This window comes from Meleagris gallopavo, chromosome Z (genome assembly GCF_905368555.1).
Source record: "Meleagris gallopavo chromosome Z, MGAL_WU_HG_1.1, whole genome shotgun sequence".
NCBI lineage: Eukaryota > Metazoa > Chordata > Aves > Galliformes > Phasianidae > Meleagris > Meleagris gallopavo.
In genome coordinates, this window is record NC_139435.1 from 13,854,399 (window position 1) to 13,875,393 (window position 20,995).

General features: G+C 42.8%; 1 protein-coding gene across 2 annotated transcripts; it reads left to right on the forward strand.

Annotated features, from left to right (window-relative positions):
- The first annotated feature begins 3,717 nt into the window (after positions 1 to 3,717).
- On the forward strand, positions 3,718 to 20,577 carry ZBTB35 (zinc finger and BTB domain containing 35). Of its 2 annotated transcripts, XM_085213320.1 has the most exons (8): positions 3,718 to 3,848; positions 7,282 to 7,420; positions 11,221 to 11,322; positions 12,117 to 12,261; positions 14,420 to 14,783; positions 14,886 to 15,108; positions 17,646 to 17,776; positions 18,824 to 20,577. In XM_085213320.1, the coding sequence occupies exons 2-8, from the start codon at positions 7,297 to 7,299 to the stop codon at positions 19,484 to 19,486; spliced, it is 1,752 nt and encodes a 583-aa protein (XP_085069446.1). In that variant the 5' UTR covers positions 3,718 to 3,848; positions 7,282 to 7,296; the 3' UTR covers positions 19,487 to 20,577. The 2 variants fall into 2 exon arrangements, with proteins under 2 accessions (XP_085069446.1, XP_085069447.1); XM_085213321.1 differs by having other exon boundaries at positions 14,420 to 15,108.
- Positions 20,578 to 20,995: the final 418 nt, after the last annotated feature.

The following is a 20,995-nucleotide window of genomic DNA, read 5'->3' on the forward strand; positions in this document are numbered from 1 at the left end:
ATACATCTGGCTTGCTGTAGGCAGGACAGCAAAGCCTTTTCATGCACAGAATAACTCACTGTATAATGGACACACACTAAAGAAAAGATTTCTTACAGATGATTCCTATTGTTACAGGAATAAGCAGTTATTTCATAAGACTTTTGTATGTATGAGGCCAGAAAAAAGCCACACCACAGCTATCTCTCCCCAGATGAATCATTTGGTCATGATTTCAGACTATGTGGTGGGATATCAGAGAGTGTATGAGTACACTACACAGCTTTCAAAACCACCTGGGGAGCAAGATGCATGGGGGATAGCTTTGGACTACATGATTTGATGGTCCCTTTTGGCTTTCATTTATAATCCGAATTAACCTCCTTCAAAAACAATTATTTACTCAATCATGCCATCAGCACATATGCTGAATTCTTGGTTTCACATCTGCAGTTTATTAATTCCTTCATTTCTTCAGACAAGAGAGTTTTTTAGTTAAACGAAGGAACTCTATGATTTGCACTTTTCCCTTAAAGAAAGAAAAAAAATGATTCAAATTTTCCCATAATTAATTTAGTGTCCATTTTTCTCTGTTTGATGCTTTACAGGTCTCCCTAGGGAAAGCTGCCAGCACTCCTGAATTGGCTGAATGTTCTCTGCCTTCTTCAGCATTGCCACGAAAAGCACAGAGCAGGAGGGTCAGTATCATTCCTAAACTCAGCCAAATATTGTGACCAGAAGGCTCATCAGGTCATCTTAATAAACACAGACCTTTCCTGACTGTCAATGAGGTGCTTCTAGAAAAAAAAAAAAAAAAAAAAAAAAAAAAAAAGCACAGAGAATTTTTACATGTAGAAATGGCTAATATGGATTGCATAGAGATAGGGATAAAGATCACTTTCATGTTTGCTTGGCATGTTTTTCCTCATCTAAGTAAAATATACTCTAAATGAGATTATTTTGTGCCTAAAACTTATCTTGTCACCCAGCACCACAGAGGACAGGCAGGTTCTTGGCAGAATGAGAACTGGCTGCATGGTTGTGGTAAGAAACAGAGATTTGCTATTAAGTTAGAAGGAATTAACAACGAGTGCAGTTTATTATCTACATTTTTTGCACTATTGTTCATAGTTGCATAGAATTCCTAGAATTCTCATTTACAACGGCATTTTGGTCACCTGGTTAAACCCTCTGCAGATCAGGTTAAATTTTTACCAGTCAGCACACAATACAGTCATAACTTAGACTGAGGCTCCACATAAAAGAGCACAAGTCACTCATTCAGTCCTGAGAGGAAGATGATCATGGAGATGTCACTGGCCAATGGAGTTCACCCTGTTTTATCATCCAACAGCTTTTCCATTCTAAGTCCGCCTTAGGTATTGTTGCTGCCTGATTAACAGATAGCTAACAGCAGCACCCTGTGCTGTTGAGCTTCCTTGTTGCAGGACAGGTGTCACCATCTACTGGAATCTCAGCACCTGGGCAGGGGATACATTTACATCCACTCACACATGAAGGATATTCACCCCATTGTTGGTTAGGGCACCCACACTTTCGAGGTCAGGAGCAGGGGGTACTGGTCACAAAGCTAAATTACATTGTTCCGTAGCATAACACTCCAAAATCCTAAAGGATTATCTACAAGTGAAAAAGAGCTGAGTTACAGCTCAGTAAGTCCAATTTTATATTTTAAAAGGTATTAGGACAAATTACAAATTGTTCATTTAACACCATAGATTAATGAAAAATAAGAAAAATAAGAAAAGTACAAACCACCTCCTTGCTGCGATAAGCAGAATGTGTTTGTGCTAAAAAAATAATAATAATAATTCATAGTATTTTGGTCCTACACTGGTAACTTCAGTAGTATTTTTATTTCAACCACAAGCTATGGAGGTACAGTGCTGCCACCAAAAGTAAGTTTAAAATGCTTTAAAGTCAAAATTTGAATGCAGGAGACATCAACATTCCTGATATAATCACAGAATCACAGAATCACTCAGGTTGGAAAAGACCTTAAAAATCAATGAGCCCAACCACAGCCTAACCATAGTGCCCTAACCAACAACCCTCTGCTAAATCATGTCCCTGAGCACCACATCCAAATGGTTTTTAAACAGATCCAGGGATGGTGACTCAACCACCTCCCTGGGGAGCCTATTCCAGAAACAACCCTTTCTGTAAAGAAGTTTTTCCAGATATCCAACCTAAACTTACCCTCGCGCAACTTGAGGCCATTTCCCCTCGTCCTGTCACCAGTGAGAAGACCAACCCCACTCTTGCTGCAATCACCTTTCAGATACTGGAAGAGAGCAATAATGTCTCCCCTCAGCCTCCTTTTCCCCAGACTAAAAAGCCCCAGTTTCTCCAGTCTCTCCTCGTAGGGCATATTCTCCAAGTCCTTCACAAGCGCTGTTGCCTTCTTTGGACCTGCTCCAGCACCTCCATGTCCTTTCTGTACTGAGGTGCCCAAAACTGAACACAGTACTTGAGGTGAGGCCTCACCAGTGCCGAGTACAGGGGCAGGATTACTTCCCTAGTCCTGCTCACCACACCATTCCTGATACAAGCCAGGATGCCATTGGCCTTCTTGGCCACCTGCTGGCTCATATTCAGCCAAACACACCTGAAAAGATAGGCTGTGGCTTTCTGATAGAATGAAATTTCTTCTAGATGAAGACAGTGGTCTGAACAGGCTGACTGAGAATGTATATATAATGATATTTGCAAAGCCAGTAGGTAATAAGGAAATAAAAGGTACATACATTTAACCTCAATGTTTTTTACTTCACAAACAATCCATATCGATAAAGCTGACACAGTGCAGATGCCTGGGACTTCATGTACTAAAAAAGGCTGTGTTGAATTAGTTGGCCGCTGCTAACGTTTTGTTTGAGTGCAGCATTTCTATGCCGAGTGCTGTGGTAACTTTTGGTGGAGGAGGAACACTGTAAAGCAAATCACGTGGATTTGGCACTATGGAAAAGAGCTGGAGACGTCAGTAAAGCAAGTCTGTCCTGTGGGCAGGCTTGTCGGAGCATGTAGCTATTGCAGTTCTGACAGACTCAAAGGCAGTCGGAAGGCCGAACGCTGCGTCTGCTCTGAGGAGTGGGGTTCTTACGCTGCTGTGCACAGAGGAAAGGGCTGCCTGCCGCCCCGCGGCAGCAGAGCCAACCCGGCCGCTACGCGCGCTGGGGAGGACGCCAGGCCTGTCGCGGCTCAGCAGCGTGTGTTTGGAGCACGGATGCAGAACATCCGTGCAGTGGGCCCTTCCTAGTGTCACACTGACCGCCGGGCCGGGTGCGAAGCGGCGGGGCGAGTGGTTGCCACGGCGGGTGGCTCTTCGCCGGCGCCGTCATGTACGGCAGCGGAGGTGAGGGCCGGGAGGAGTGCAGGGAAAGGCTCTCCGCCAGTAGCGTTTGGTACAGAACAGCCGCCCGGGGCACGCAGAGTTTGTACAACACGCTCAGACCGGTTTGGGGCGGTGCCATGTGGCACCGGGCGCGGATCGCGCCGGGTCCGTGCAGCTCGGGCCGCCCGCGCTTCCGGCCCCGCCATTCACACGCGGGCTGGCGACCGCGAGCCCTGGCGGCCAGGCCGCGACACGCCGCGACGCCCCAGAGCGGCACTGCCCACACTACAGCTCCCGGCACGCCCCGGGCTGCCCCGCTCCCACCGCCTCCGCCCGCCGCCCGCCGCCCGCCGCCCGCGCCGCTGTGCGAAAGGTGACGCAGCTCTCACTTCCGCCGCGCGCGGTAGGCCGGGAATGCGAGTCGCGATTGGCCGGCGCCCGCCCCGCTTTGCAGCGTGCCGGGCAGCAGGAAGCGAGAACAGCGCGAGCGCGGCGGGGCGGAGGGCTCCTGGCGGTGAGTACCGGGAGGAACCTTCATCTCGTCCCGCGGAGCGCGCGCGGCGCCGGGCCGCGGCCCGCCCGCGATCCGAAAAAAGATCGATTTAATGCGCGCTTTGATGACGTAATAAGGACTAACGAGGTGGCGGCGCCGCCGGGCGTGCCGCTCGGCCCGACACCGGCTCGGGCCCCACCGTGGGCGCGCCCGCGGGACACTCGCGCCATCCGCGACCGCCCGCGACCCTCCCGGGGCGCCCGTGCCCGGCAGGCCCTGGGCCCCGGCTAGGCCTTCCGGCTTCTACCGCTCCGGGGACTAGGCGGGCGCTGATTGGCTCCCTCTTGAGAGGCGGGCCTCACCGTCGCACTACTATTGGCGGAGACTCGCGGTGACTGGCAGCGGCTCCCGCCAATAGGAGGGCGTTAGATGCGCTCCCGGAGCGCGGGTTGCAGCCCGGGAGCGGTGTTGGCTGCCGCTGAGAGGCGCGCTGCGGCCTGAGGCGCATCCGTGCCTGAGGCGGGGTGCGCGCTGCCCGGCGCCATTGTTGTTGCTGAGAAGAGTTGGGCCGCGTGCGCGGCTGTCGTTCGAATGGGCCTCGGGCGGCGCGCCTCCCGCGCCTAAGTAACGGCTTCGCTGCGGTAGATCTGTAGGGGCAGATCTGCGTGTTGTTGCACCTCGTTCCACAAGCAATTTCACAAAGAAGTAAGAAATACAGCCTGTGGCTGAGCTCTTCCGGAAGAGCTAGGGATAAAAACAAACGGTCGGGCTTCCAGCGCTGGAATGAGGGCCCACGTGCAACGTTTGTGGTGCTTCCTCCCTTCCTGCTTCGGAGCAGTGATGTTCTCAGTATAAAGGCTTGCTGAGCTTTGCACTCACAGGGCTGTGAGTTACCCATAAACTGTGCAGTCCTGTGTGCTCTCCCTTTTTTTTTCTTTTTCCTTTTTAAGTCTTTGACAAAGACTGAAACTTTGAAAAAAAGAAGAAATCAGTTTGGTAGGGAGCTGTTGGTTATTTTTTTGAGGTCAGTTTGGGGTGTTTTGTGTTTTTTTTTAACATATATCTATGAACATGCAATTTAATTTCAAATTACATTTGGGTGGGTGGAAATCGTGGTATTTGAGGGCTAGAAGTTGGCTTGGCTTTACTTTTAGGATATTATTTTGTGTCCAGCTCTGGGCTCTGCTGTTCTCATAGGAGTCCAGCAGAGGGCTGTAAAGATGACATAGGGGCTGGAGTATCTCCTGTATGAGGAAAGGCTGAGTGACCTGGGTCTGTTCAGCTTGGGGAAAAGTAGGCTGAGAAAGGATCTGATTAATGTTTGTAAATATCCACAGAGAGATGGGAGGCAAAGGGTTGAGGCCAGTCCCTTCTCCATGCTGTGTAGCGGTAGGACAAAGAGTAATGGCCTAAAACTTGAACACAGGAAGTCCCATACTAACGTGCAAAAGAACTTATCTGTGGTAAGGATGATGAAGCACTGGAATAGGCTGCCCAGAGAGGTTGTGGAGTCTCCTTCTGTGAAAGTATTCAAGACCTGGCTGGACACTTACCTATGTGACATACTATAGGGTACCTGCTTTAGCAGAGAGGCTGGATTCTTGAGGTCCCTTCCAACCCTGTGACTCCGTGATGTTTTTAACTTCACATCATCTATCCATATATGATTTTCCAAAAAAAAAAAAAAAAAAGCAGGAGGAATTAAGCAGTGAAGTAAATGGCTGACAAGTTCCCACATGACACTTCATGTGGAAGCCCAGATGACCGCAGCAGTCTGTCTGAGGCTCATTGGAATAGATGAGTGAAGGCATCAGCATCCATTCCTTCCCTCACTGCCTCCCACAGGCTGATCTCCTCCTCCCCTTTAAGAGTCTGATATGCTTTTCAGAGCCCGTTTGGCAAAGCATTGGTAGCAGGCAGAACGAGCAGAACTCTTAGCAATTATTTTTGTCCCTTTTCCTCTTCCGCCTTCTCCAAGGGACAGTTTCTCTGAGATGCAAGGAAGAGCATATTTTGTGATTAAAATACAAATTTGACATTTTCCTTTCTTTGATATGTTAGTAGTAAGAAAATAACTTTTGATTTCGTATTTATTAGGTAATTCTTTTCCTCTCTTTTTCTGTCAAACCCCTTATACTGGTATATGCGCTTGTTGGGAGTAAAATAGAACTTTTGCAGCCACACGAGGGAGCTGGAATGCATGCTGACAGCAACGCAGGTGCAGTGAGTACACACAAGACAGGTTTTCACTCTGTGCTTTCCAGTTCCAATAACACAAAAAAAATCTGCACTGGGAGAGACGGACCACCTCTCATATAGTTTCTTTTAAGATCCTGAAAGCAAGTTTCTTTGCTGCACTAAAGAATTCCATTTCTATATTTAGTAATACTAACTGCTCTGCTTTCTTCCTTTGGTCTATACTGAGTGTAGCAGTATAGAAAAGGATATTTCTTAAATTCCTTTGAGTCTCCTTCAAACCAACTCACTGTCTTCTCTCAGAAGCCACATGTTGTTCAAAGTAAGTTAGACTGTGAAAACGAACTGAAGTTTCTGTGCTAATGTGACTTTGAAATGTCTTCGTTTTTTTCTGAAGCATTCTCAGCATGAGGACATGCTGAGTGTGGGTGCTGAAGATGTGTGCTGCTGCATAAATCTCAAGTCATTTTTTCTGCAGTTAGTTTATGAAATGCTTTCCTTGCAGTGCTTGGACTCTCCAAAGTTTCTTTTGCATAAGCAGCAGAGGTGTCTCTGCTGTGTGTCTCCACAGGCAGTTCTGCTAAACCTCCTCAGGTCTGAGAACCTTCCTTCCCCCCCAGATACAATTATTGTATCAGCAAGGGAGGAAGCGCCATAGGATTACAACCTCTTTCAAGAGGTTGGCAACAAATATTTCACTCAGCAGGGGAGAAGCTGTGTGAATGAGAGCCTTCTTGTCCCTGAGTGTAGAAACTCTTTAAATCCCTGGCAATTCCAACATTCTTAGAAGTTGAGAAGTGCTGTCTTAGGACTTTCATGCTTAAACAAAGTAAACATATTGTATTCACTAGATATAGAATGTACCTTAAGTAAGGGATTGTTAGCAACTGTTCTTCCACCTAAAAAATCGATAGAACTGCAAGAAGATCCTGTCACTGTAGTGATGAGTTGTTGTTAAGTATTTAGCTTTAGACATGTTGTATCCCTACATTATTTGCTTTGAAAGAGACGAGTCCTCACTGAATTGGAGAAGAAAGAAATGCAGTTTGACTGCTGTTTGATATATATAAATAAGGCCTAAATTAACTCTAATATTTCCTACCTGCTAATTAAAATGTGGGAAACCTGTTCTCATGGCAGTTTGTTGTATCTCTTGGTTTTGTAGTCCCTGAAAAGTATCAGTTGGTTCATGTTTGTAAGCTAAGCTGCACTGACTGAATGGCAAGGTATTCTTACTCTGTTAATGTGTATTTCGCAGGGTAGTCCTTCTGCCATGGAAGCTGAGGAAAAAATGGAATGCATCCAGGAATTCCCAGAGCACTATAAAGTTATTTTGGATAGACTGAATGAACAACGTGAGCAGGACCAGTTCACAGACATCACTCTAATTGTGGATGGTATGTATGGGCATGTGGACCAGTTGGCATACAGAGAACTCTGATAGCTGCTGTAATGCTCTCTTGTTTGTCATGGGTCATCTGTCAAACGGGCTGCTAACAAATTCTTGCTACTGTAATGGGCTGCAAGTTGCTTGCAGATATTCTTTTAAAGTCGTAGGGTGAATAGAGTCTCCAACAACAGTCATTAGTAATTGTGCTTCTGCTTTTCCAAATAAGTGGCTGAATATTTTTAGATAGAATTCCACTTTGTAACTGCTATACTGTATTTAATGTTATTTAAGTATTTCTAAAATATCCTAAAAATATTTTTCTCTAGCTTAAGCTGACTGTTTGCATGCGGAGAACTTGTACAAATACTGTTTAAAAACAGCTTGAAGTAAGATTGCTTCCTTGCTTCTATAGTATCTGAGTACTGTTTTTAAAATGTAGCTAAAATAAGGTGGAAGAACTCACTTTCCATTTTTTGTGTGTCCTAGAGACATAAGTATTAGTCTAAAGGGAAGGATGGAGATATAAGTGCTTATTATCCCATTGGAAGCAGTGGTGTCCAGTAGACAGCCTGAGATTTCTTTTTACACTAAACATTTCTTATAATGGATGAGTACTTCAAGGAAGAAAGCCAATATGCACCAGGACAGCCTCAGCTAAAGAAATACTGCCTGATCCTTAAGAGGGTAGCCATAGCTCACTTGGAGGAAAAGGGTCATATAAAACCTGCCTTAGAAAAAAAAAAAAACAGAAGAATAAAAGATTACTCTTCTGCAGTTGCCAGAGTTTCACTGCCAGTACTTGCACAAAACTTAGCAAAAATGTTTGTTTGTTCTCTAGTCTTATAAAAGTCCTGTATATTGGGTTCAAAACCATTTTCTTGTACATATGTGTAGTTCTAATCTACACTGCATTTCTTATCTCTGTCCCATTGAGCATTATAAGTGTTTGTGCCTGGCCATCATGATACAGTAATGGGAAGTACACAGCATGGAAAACAGAGCAGAACTCCTTCTGCTCTTCAGCTGGAGTGCTAGCTTAAGAACCTTCCTTCCACCCCCAGATACAATTATTGTATCAGCAAGGGAGGAAGCGCCATAGGATTACAACCTCTTTCAAAAGGTTGGCAACAAATATTTCACCCAGCAGGGGAGAAGCTGGGTTCATGCTAGCTGAAGTGGTGATAAAATTAGATCAGTGTGTAAGAGTGGTAAAAAAGCACAGCAAACTTGGATAAAGTCTGATAGCTGAGCCCAAGACATACATGAAAAAAAAGTTTTCACGGGGATTTGCCATAAATATTTGAAAATAGAAACTCTGGAGTAAAAAAGTACTCCAGATGATTGAATTGCAGAACTTTAGCAAAGCCAGTCCAGTGAAGTCAGCAAGCACGTGAATGAAATAAGAGAGGCCAACTGCAGTAGTATCCCATGTTACAAGGAGACACATTAAATCTTAGAACCACAGAATCTTTTGAGTTGGAAGGGACCCTTAAAGGTCATCTAGTCCCACTCCCCAGCAATAAACAGGATCATCCACAGCTAGATCAGGTTGCTCCAAGCCCCATGGAGGCTGACCTTGAATGTCTCCAAGGACTTCCACCTCTCTGGCAACCTGTTCCAATGCATCGTCACTCTTACTGTAATAACCTTCTTCCTCATTTCCAATCTAAATCTCCCTTCTTTTTGTATCCATTATCTCTTGTCCTGTCACAGCAGACCTTGCTAATGGGTCTGCACCCTTTCCTACATAATAGCCCCTCTTTAGATACTGAAAAGCCACTCTCCTATCCCCCTGGAGCCTTCTCTTCCCCCGGTTGCACAGCTCCAGCTCTCTCAGCCAGTCCTCATAGCAGAGGTGTTTCATCTTTTGGATCATTCATAGAACCATAGAATCATAGAATCACAAGGTTGGAAACGACCTATAAGATCATCTAGTCCAACCATCTCATTACCACTGCTACCACAAGCACTAAACCATATCTTGCAGCTCCTCATCCAGATGCCTCTTGAACACTGCCAGGGACAGTGACTCCACCACCTCCCTGGGCAGCCATTGCAGTGCCTGACCACTCTCTGAGAGAAAAAGTTTTTCCTCATGTCTAACCTAAATCTTCTCTGCTACAACTTGCGGCCATTTCCCTGGGTCCTGTTTGTTGCGTGGGAGAAGAGGCCAAACCCCTCCTCATCACAGCCTCCCTTCAGGAAGTTGTAGATTGCAATGAGGTCTCCCTTGAGCCTCCTCTTCTCCAGACTAAACAATCCCAGCTCCCTCAGCCGCTCCTCATAAGACTTGTGCTCCAGACCCCTCACCAGTCTTGTTGCCCTTTTCTGGACACGTTCCAGGGCCTTAATGTCTTTCTTGTAGTGAGAGACGTAAACTGAACACAATACTTGAGGTGCAGCCTCACCAGAGCTGAGTACAGGGGGATGATCACCTCCCTGCTCCTGCTGGCCACACTATTTCTAATGCAGGCCAAGATGCCATTGGCCCTCTTGGCCACCTGGGCACACTATCGGCTCACATTCAGCCGAGCATCAACCAACACCCCCAGGTCCCTTTCCTCTTCACAGTCATCCAGCGACTCGTCCCCAAGCCTATAGTGCTGCATGGGGTTGTTGTGGCCAAAGTGCAGGACCCGACACTTGGCCTTGTTGAACCTCATCCCATTCACCTCAGCCCAGCGATCCAGCTTATTTAGATCCCTCTGAAGAGCCTCCCTACCCTCAGGCAGATTGACACCACCTCCCAACTTGGTGTCATCTGCAAACTTACTGAGGGTACGCTCAATCCCCTCATCTAGGTCATCAATAAAGGTATTAAACAAGATGGGCTCCAGTAGCAACACCACTTGAAACAGGTTGCCAGCTGGACTTAGCTCCATTAACAACTACCCGTTGGGCATGGCCCTCTAGCCAGTTTCTTACCCAAAGGAGTGTACACCCGTCCAAGGCACGGGCATTTTTGTGGCCTTCCTCTGGACGCACTCTTATCAGCTCCACATCTCTCCTATACTGAGAATTCTGTATCTGGACACAGTACTCCAGGTGAGGAATCACCAGTGTAAAGCAGAGAGGCAGGATCACTGTCCTCAACCTGCTGACCACACTTCTTTTGATGCAGACCAATTTACGGTTGGCTTCTGGGCTGCAAGGGCACATTGCTGGCTCATGTCCATCTTCCCATTTACTGGTATCCCAAGATCCTTTTCAACAGGGCTGTGTTCCATTCCCCAGCTTGTATTTATAGAGGAAGTTGCCATGACCCAGGTGCAAGACCTTGCACTTAGATTTACTGAACCTCATGAGACTCACCTAGGTACACTGCTCAGCCTGTCTAGGTCCCTCTGGATAGCATCCCATTTGTCAGGCATATCTACTGCACCCCATAGCTTGTTGTCATCAGCAAACTTACTGGGAGTGCACTCATTCTCACTATTGATGAAGATATTTAAAAACATCAGTCCCATATTGACCTCTGAGGAGCACTACTTGTCACCGATCTCCATCCAGACATTGAACCAATGACCACTACTCTCTGGTAGTGCTAGCCATCTCTGCTGCAGCTAGTTCTTTGTTCATTGAACAGTCCACCCATCAAATCCATATCTTTGCAATTTCAGGAGAAGAATGTTAAGGGTGACTGTGTCAAAGGCCTTCCCTTGACTGCTGATGCAGATGGCTGTATGTTGCTAGGGCAGATTTGTAAAATAGGTTTTACACCTGTTTTCTTTTGTTCGTCTGCACTTACTCTACAGTATAAATTAGGAAGGTGTTATCTTAAACTTAAATTTTTGTCTCTCTTGGCAGGCCACCATTTCAAAGCTCACAAGGCTGTTCTTGCTGCCTGTAGCCAGTTCTTCTACAGATTCTTCCAAGATTTCACTCAGGAGCCCTTGGTGGAAATTGAAGGTAACCTGATTCATGTAGATAAAAGCTTTCAGCATTGTGTACTGGAGCTGGAAATGAATGTAGTATCCTTAATACAGGCTGACATGCACGCCTGATGATACCATTTAATTTTTAACATCTCAGCTCATGAGTTGTTCTGAAGTAGCTTTTGCCACTGGAAGAAACTTCCCTTGAAATATAATTATGAAAATAATGAACAGTAACAAATTAAATATTTTGGATGGGAGAGTGAGAGATTCTGAGTTGTTGAATGTTTTTTTTCCAGTATGTGCCTCATGAGATCTCAGTCCTTGTAATTTTTTAGGAGTAGCAGTGTGACCTTTTCCTTGATAAAAGCCATTTTGTTCATGCAGAAAAGGCTCCCAGTGATGGCTAGTGGCAGGTGCTGCAGCTGGTGTGCAAGAACAGGACAAACGTGGAGCAATACTTCCCTCTTAGATGGGGAGTGATTTCATGGAGCTGTCAATATATTTTTAGTAACTTGCTGATCAGAAGTCTTCTGAGACCAAGGTTATATTTTTCTGTATAAATGTATACATTTCATTGCTCTGTATAAAGAGCTCTTTGTTCACATCATTTTTTCCCATACTCTTATCTTTGTCATGGCACTATTCTGTAGTTGTTTCAAATTTCCATGTTTCTGTATCAGACTTGTTATTCCAACATGAGCCTTTTAAGGGTGTCACCTTATGAAACTGACATCTTATGTATTGTGAGCAAAATTCTGAGCAGGCAAGCATGCAAGATTCATGAGATAGAGGCTTTGGTAGTTTGTTTTTCTCTTTTCTCAACAGGTGTAAGTAACATGGCATTTCGTCACCTAATAGAATTCACCTATACAGCAAAACTAATGGTCCAAGGTGAGGAAGAAGCAAATGATGTTTGGAAAGCAGCTGAATATCTACAGATGTTAGAAGCAATTAAAGCTCTTGAAATCAGGTAAATATGTAAGCCTCTTTCTCTTACAAAAACACTGAAATGTAGTCTTAAGAGTCTTCTTACTAGAGCCATCTGCTAGTATTTTGAAGTGCTGTTCCTTATCAGGGAACCTTCTAATCTTGTGTGGGGCCCCAACCTCTTCTATTACAATAATTGGGTCAGAATTGTATATGTAGCTTTGCTTAGTCTGCCCATGTCACGCATGATACCACACATCGGTCTCTCTCAGATTTCTGGATAATTCTCAGGCTGGTGATTTCCTCACACAGCCTGGCCACCTGCTCAGAAAGTTCATCGAGCTGGGCACACTTGCAGCCATGATGTCTCCTTCACTCAGGCCATAGAAGTTCTTCCGGATTCTGGAGTTTGCCACAACTGGAGGTCTGGGCAGCTCTGTCTTTCCTTGGAGCTCTGTCTGGGTGCATGCATCAGCCCATAATAGTTGTGGCCCTCCAGCCTGTGTTTCTGCCTGAGCTCAACCACTGTGGCAGGTGGTCACCACGTTTGTTTCAGTGGAGTGCAGCTACCTGCTGCTCTCAGAAGAGAAAGGGAGTGGGCTGCCTGCTGGGCTGTTGTCACCCTTCCTGCGTGAACTGCCATGCAAACTGCTTTGCCCTGTTTGCCAACTCTGGTATCATGCTTCTTATTGCTTGTCCTTGGGTCTCCTCAATTTCAGGGTCTCCCTTCTCACACCATGATTCCCTGCTCTACTGCAGAATACACTTGTACTGGAGCTTACTGCCTCAGAAAATGGAGTCCAGGATACATTTGGCTTTCTGGGCTGCAAGTGCACACTGCTGGGTCATGTCCAGCTTTTTGTCCACCAGGATCCCAAGTCCTCCTCTGCAGGGCTGCTCTCTATAAGTTCTTGGTTCATGATCCTGGAGCTCTTTGCAGTCATATGCAAAAAAACTTGTCTCCTCCTAGGCTTCAGAAATCCATGATAGATTATAAGTTTATGTGTTCTGTATTCCTTTATCTGAATATTAAAGGTATAATTTGATAAGCTGTATCCTGCTTTATGTTATTAGCCATGTGTTTCTGACACATGACATGCAGAGATACTGAAGAAAGCCTTATCTATTACTAGAAAAGCTAAAAGCTATAGGGACTGAATTTCATGAAAGGATTCATCAGACTGCAAAGGAAGGTAAAAGTGTTGGATTAATCTTATCAGTCTGATTTGAGATAGTATCTGACCATTTTAAGATCTGAAAATCTGGAAGTAAAGCTTCAGCACTGTGGGTAATCTTCAGAGGCAGCCTTGGAAATAGTCTCACTCAGCTCTGCCTGAGGTTGGCATGAGATAGTGTCCCTGACATCTTGGAAAAAGAACGCTGTGTGTGTGTGATGCAAGGACAAGGGGAACAGAGCTGGGCAGTTTGTTTAAGCCCAGAAAATTAAATAGAATATTCTTTCTGCATCTCACTGCCTTCTCCATTTCTTTTCCCTTTTCTGTTACCTTGTGTTCTTTCCTGAAGTGCAAGATTTTACAGTAATCATTGTGTGGAGTCACAGTTTTAGTGTTTTCTAACTTTAAAGTGCCACAGGCAGTAGCATACTCTCCAGAGCTTAAAACATTGATAACACAGAAGGCACTTGAATCTTATTTCTGAGTAGAAAAAAGTTCAAATTTGACAAGTTTCTCTGATAACTTATGCCGTTAGGCTAACTGGTCTTTCTTACTGATGTGTTTTGTAGCTTTCAAGCAGAGCTCTGTAAAACACTATAGTAACCTTATGTAAAAGGCTCCACAACACTAACCTTACTAACCTTCTATTTTTCAGCTCTGAGGAATACAGAGTAAGCAGGAAATTGTTATAGCTGTTACATGGTCATTCATCATTCAGCTTCATTGAGAAGCACCTAGAAAGTGTTTAATGCAGCAGCTTGGTATCAGGCAGGAACTTTTAAGTAAGCGCTCATAGAATCATAGAATCACAAGGTTGGAAAGGACCTACAAGATCATCTAGTCCAGCTGTTCTCCCATTACCACTGCTATCACAAGCGTTAAACCATATCTTGTAGCTCCTCATCCTCTTGAACACTGCCAGGAATGGCGACTCCACCACCTCCCTGGGCAGCCATTGCAGTGCCTGACCACTCTGAGAGAAAAAGTTTTGCAGTTCTTAACCATGTTTACGCATCTGTTTTACAGAAACAAAGAAAATTCATCAGCCTTAGAATCAAATCAAACAGAAGGTAAAACTAAACTGAAAAAGAGGAAGATAGCCGAAACATCTAATGTTATCACAGAATCACTGCCATCTGCAGAATCAGAGCCTGTTGAAATTGAAGTTGAGATTGCTGAGGGAACAATTGAAGTGGAAGAAGACAGCATTGAGACACTTGAGGAAGTAGCTTCTGCAGAGCAGTCCATAAAGTACATACAGACAACGGGTACATCCGATGAATCTGCTTTGGCTCTTCTGGCAGATATCACTAGCAAGTATCGTCAGGGAGAGCGAAAATGCCAGATCCAAGAAAAAGTTGACAGTGCAGCTGATCCTTCATGCAAACAGGTAGAAGGTATTGAAATTGTGGAACTTCAACTGTCACACATGAACAATTTATTCCACTGTGAGAAATGTAACCGTTCATTTAAATTGTTTTACCATTTTAAGGAACACATGAAAACACACTCTACTGAGAGTTACAAGTGTGACATATGCAATAAAAGGTACCTACGAGAGAATGCTCTGAAACAGCACCTCACCTGTTACCACCTTGATGAAGGTGGTGCCCCTAAGAAGCAAAGACCTGGCAAAAAAATACATATATGCCAGTACTGTGATAAGCAATTTGACCACTTTGGGCATTTTAAAGAGCACCTCCGGAAACACACAGGTAAGAGCACTGCTGAAGTCATGTACTTGTGGCTTCAGCTCTGGCATTTTGGGTTTTTGCATATTTTGAGGAAGCAGAGCATATGATGAAGAGGGGATGTGAGTGCTAGAAATACTGGGCTTCTAGTTAACACTGTAATCGAAGAATTGTAGAATTTTATTTATGATTCTGTGCTGATGGTTTTTTCCTGTTGATATACACTGAGGAATTGAGATTTTTTTAATTATTAAAAATACACACCTAAAGCAGAAAGACCTAATGAAGCTCCTTGTGTGTATTAAAAACTGTTATTCATGATTTTGTGAGGCATGTTTACTTCTTTAAAAGTACTAAACTGAGTATCTACTTCTATTTTTACAATTCTACTGATTCTTCCGCTCGAACAGTATCTGAACTTCAAGCATGTCAGTGTGAAATGTCCTCCCATTACAGTATTGTCCTTGTTTTTGTCATCTGCAATTAGATTTTATTTGTTAATTAACAGCAAAACATTTCTACTGACTGCAGTAGACTTTTGTTATTGTAAAGTCTGCCTTTTTGAAGTACTGACAGAGTCATCTCCAGAATTCATAAAACAGAGATTTTTTTGGTGTGGCATAATGATTATCTCTTTTTCCTCCCTCCATGAAAATGAATGATATTTCATGATATTTCGCTTCCCAGTCAGAAATAACACAGGACAGAAATTCTGCAAAGATGCACATACATGGTGCGTATCAGTTGAAGTCAGTAACAGTAATTTGACTTTCACAAGAAGAGCAATTTCTTCATACAGAAGTCAATCCTAGATGGACGCTGCTTCTCTCAATGTGCTTGTCTAATCCTGGTATTTTGCAAAGCTTAAATCCCCTAGCTAAAAGAGATGGAAGAGCTTTGATTTGCTCTGATTTTACTGAGAATTCTGTCTGCTGAATATTTCTCAAAGTTAAGCACTTGGTTTTTATAGCTTTTTTTTTTTTGCTTTTTTTTTTTTTAAATTTTCATGGAGTTTATTGAGTGAAGATGGAAGTGGAGGAGTTGTGCATTCTGTCCACCATCCCTCTGTGGCTGTGCAGCCTGGGTTGTGATGCTGACTGACACTGTGCAGTCACTCACCTTCTTTTGTCTCTTGGATATTGGTACTGTTATCACTAAGGTGTCACTCTTGGGTGCATTTGTCAGAATGTCTTGGAAATTACTGCAGAATTTGAGTAGGAGTAGAATAAGTCTGCCCCTGCTGGTCAGTGGCTTGCCACAAGGAACTATTTAAATGTGGCCAGATCATAGACCAAGTGTAATTCTGTGCTGGGAGTTTTATGCTGTTCTGTCATCCTGGCTTATCCGTGTGTAACTGCCAGTGCACAGTCTGTGATTTTTGATGTGGCAGACTGATGGCAGTTCAGCATGCTCTGCATTATGTATGCAATACACTCTGGAAACATTGCCTTTTGTAATGGATACGGGGAATATTCACACCTTTTAACATTTTCTGTGGCCCCAGCTGTGTGAGATAGAATTATTGGCTACTTGTGGATTTCTATTGATCTTTATTTCCAAAGATACAGATTTATTGGCTTTCCATCCCAGTCAGTGTTGACTCTCTTCCTGGAACTGCAGACTTTTAAACTTAATTTAGCTAACGTAGATATTTACATTGTTCACTGAAATGCTGCAGCTCATTAACTAGTTTTTTTCTGTAGTTATCTTGATGCCAGCTTAATTAACAGACTTTGAGAAGAAACATACTGTTCCTAATTTTTAATGCGTTCATTTTCTTGAACTTCATTGTGTGTGTGCATGATAAAATTAGTAAGCAGACAGCACTTGTTCTTTGTTACTACTTGATGACAATCATAGTGATATGCTACTTTCGATGGAAAAGAGCAAACTGGACCTGTTTGCAGCTTTCCCTGCTGCTTTCAGCTGGCTTCTGGGTGCAAAACGCTCCTGGTTATTGATACCAAGTTGGAATCAAAGTGACCAAAGGAATTTTTTCTCTTGCTTGTTCCCCTATATGTCCCCTTCTGACTTCTGTTGGCCTTTTTTTTTCCTTTTTTTAAATACTGATACATTGTTACTTCATGACTGATCTCTGGGGGTTCCACAGCATGAGCTGTTACTGTTCTTGAAAATAAAATTTTGTGCTTTTTCTTTTTTTATAATTCCTTTAGTATGTCGCTTTATATAATTTCTAACGTTGAGTCTTCACCTGTAAATATTGGTGAAAAGACAGAAATAGCTGCTATTTCATTAAGATATTTTGATAGAAAAGCAGTCTTTCATACAAACCTAAAATGTGCTTCAAATAGCACTAGCAATTATGTTAAATTATCTTTTTCTAGATGAGACTCACAGTTTTACATTAGGCTTTTGCCATTTTATTTACATGAGTAAAGTTTACACGGAATGTCTTTCTCTTATTCCTTAGAATAGTCTAGCTGGCCAAGTCTTTATGGCATATTTATCAACTTCTGCAAAAGTGAGAGGAGAGGAAGGGAAAGCTGATAGGAGACTGGTTATTTTTATGCACTTACAAATCCTTGTGTCTGTATTTATAGGTGAAAAACCATTTGAATGTCCAAACTGCCATGAACGTTTCGCTAGGAATAGCACACTCAAATGTCACTTGACGGCCTGTCAGTCTGGAGCTGGAGCTAAAAAGGGAAGGAAGAAGCTGTATGAATGTCAGGTGGGTAATGAGGGTTGCAGAGCATGAGGCTGGACACCTCCATCCTGTACTGGGAGTGTGGGCGTACTAAGCAGGGAAGGCAATGGGAGTAGGCTTATGTCAACAAGGACTGCTCTTATTACAATAAATATAAGAATCACATTCAACCACAACATGGAGATAAATTCTGATATCTAGATAGTTCCATTTAAAATGCAGCATTATTGATACGGGACTTCATAATATTATTATTTCTGCAACCTTTTCAGGGTTCTTGATGCACTGAACTAGCCTTTTTCTGCTGTGTGCATGCTTCACTGAAGTCCAAAATGCAAAGTACTATCTAATTTCCTGTTTTATTATTCTTCTGTTTGATACTCAATATATTGACTTTATCTGTAAAGTCATTCCATCTCATGATGACAGTCCATAATATCTTATAAGAAATATGAATACTGTAGATAGATATACTCATTTCTGCAGTGTCTTTTTGTATCATTTTCAGGCTACTCATCTCTGTACCAGCTGAAGGGAAGGAATTGTGCTCAAAATAATGTGTCTGCAATCTAAGCAATACTTCTAGCAGGGCAGGACTAACATGGATGTAGTTTTAAGAGATTTTCATCTACAGAGATGTTTTTTTGAAATGACAAAAATCAGAAGTTTAATCTAGCTACTTAAACCTCACAATGCTGTGATCAGAATTAGCTAGAAGTCCTGCATCTAGAACTTCTTGTACAAGACTTCCTGCCCGTAATTCTATCACAAGACACTTAGTAGGACTTGCTTCTTAATCTAAATTTCACATAGAGTTGAAATAAGCAAAATTCCAAGTGCTGTACTGACTAATAAATTTGGTAGCAGGTCAAAATGACACACTTTTTCTTAATAATAGCTACTCTGTTAATCTGAAGCTAACTTCTCAGCTTTTACCTTTGATGTGTGTTGGGTTTTTTTTTAATCTATGTCTCAAGAAGCTACACTGTGTGACGCCATGGACTGAAATAGGCATTATACTTTGCCATATTCCTGTTGGCACCGTTATACTCACTCTGTCTTTTGTTTCAGGTTTGTAACAGTGTGTTTAACAGCTGGGATCAGTTTAAAGATCACTTGGTAATCCACACTGGCGACAAACCCAACCACTGTACTTTATGTGATTTGTGGTTTATGCAAGGCAGTGAGCTGAGAAGGCATCTAAAAGACACGCATAATATTTCAGAACGACTAGTGACAGAAGAGGTTCTTCCAGTGGAAGCTATGGAAGGTGAACCAGTAACATCAATGACTATAATAGAACAAGTGGAGCAAGTTCATGTCCTGCCAGTAATTCAGGTACAAGTGGATCCTGCACAGGTAACTGTGGAACAGATGCATCAGGATCTCATACAGGACAATCAAGTGAAAGGCACACAGATGGATGAACTGCAAGAACAGGTACAAATTAGTTACCTGGAAGTGGAGCACATTCAAACTGAACAAGGTGCTGAAGTTCACGTGGAGCAGTTGCATGTTGAGCATGTTAATCAAATACAGATGGAAGAAGTACAGGCAGAACTTATTGGTGGCACTGACCTTGAACAAGTAGAATATGAGAGTGTTAACCGAGGAGATCCAGGAGAAAAGGAACCTATTTGCATAGATGATGCAGGTAAGGAAGTTCATGAACAGGCTGAAGACTTAAAAACTCAACAGTTAGTGGATATAAAGAATGAAAAAGTGGACAACTAGGACAATTAATCACACTGTGCAGGTTTAGGATTAAAATACCAAATTTTTTTTTTGTTAACTTTTATGTTGATTTTTGAACTGTCAGTGGTCGTCTTTTAAATATGCTGTCCTTTGGAAGCTGAACAAGTGGACCAAAGTTAGCTTTCTTCATGTACAACTGAATTTCTGTCATACATTAAAAATAAATGTCATTCACGTAATACCACAGAACAGAAACTACCACAGAAATGGGCAGCTTTACAAAAATTTTAATATGAATAGCTTGTATTACTGTTATACCATCGCTGGTTATATGTAGGAATAACTTTACTTCTTTTCTTATTGGCGTAGAAACAAACTGTTGTTATAGATTTGCAGGGTGTCTGTGACAGAATAATTAGTAAAATCTGGTGGCTTCTCATATAAACGATCCATCGGGTACCCGTGAATTTTCTGGGCAGACTGCTTGCCATCCACCTGCAGTGCTGAATCTAGCAGCAGTTTCTTTATATCAAGCTGGAACTTCTGAACTTTCATTCTGGGCGAAAACCATTTTTGCTTGAGATCTCAGAGCACAAAAATTCTGTGCCTTTTCAACACTGACTGGTGGAATTGCCACAAAGCTCCTGAAGTGTTCAGGAACCTAGTTCAGTAAAAGGCAATGTAGGTAATGTTATAGCGCTTTATATTTTTGCTTGAAATTGTCATCTACTGATTTTTTTGCATTAAACTTACTATGAGGAGTGTTGGGGGAAGAACCAAATAACATGGGGATAATAGAACACTCTAAAAGGGACACATTAAAACAGGAAAAGCTCTTTAGAGACTGTTAAACATGAGCTGGAGGAAATCTATCAGTAGACTTTCCTTTTATAAATATTCATTTTTGAAAGTGAATATGTTTAAACAAATACAGAGAAGACTTGTCTATATGGTATCGGATTCTTGGTTGCTTGTTTTTTTCAAATTGAAGTTCTGACACTTGACACAAAGACATTGTGCTAAAAATAAAAATAAAAAGCCATAGGTATGAGTGCTAAACTGGGGATTGAAAAGGAGAAGTATAAGCATTTTACTTAATATTACACAATAAAACAATACCAACCATGAAATGTTGCACTATTTATCTCATCTGCTAAAGCAGGAACAGTGGAGTGACTGACAATTACGGTGTCAGATCTCAGTGTTAACAATCAATCTCATTATAGTAATGGGCTCTTAATTTAATTTTAAAAGTTGTGTTTGTTTAGAAAGTATTTGTCTAGATCTGTGTTTAGCTGTGTTAAGAACTCCTAATTCTCAATTATTGCCTTGAGACTAGAGTTCTGTGCTTCTGAAGAACTTTCTTTGCAAAGCTTTAAGTGAAGAGCTTTCAAAGGAAGTTCTGTAATGCACTTAGTAATCCTGTAGCTCTTAGTTAAAATCAAGCTTTTCAATTCTGTCTCCTCCAAAGGCAGGATTATTTCCTGAAATTTGTGCTTTTATTTAGTGTCATTCAGAATGATTGTTGTGTTTTATCTTATCCATTGA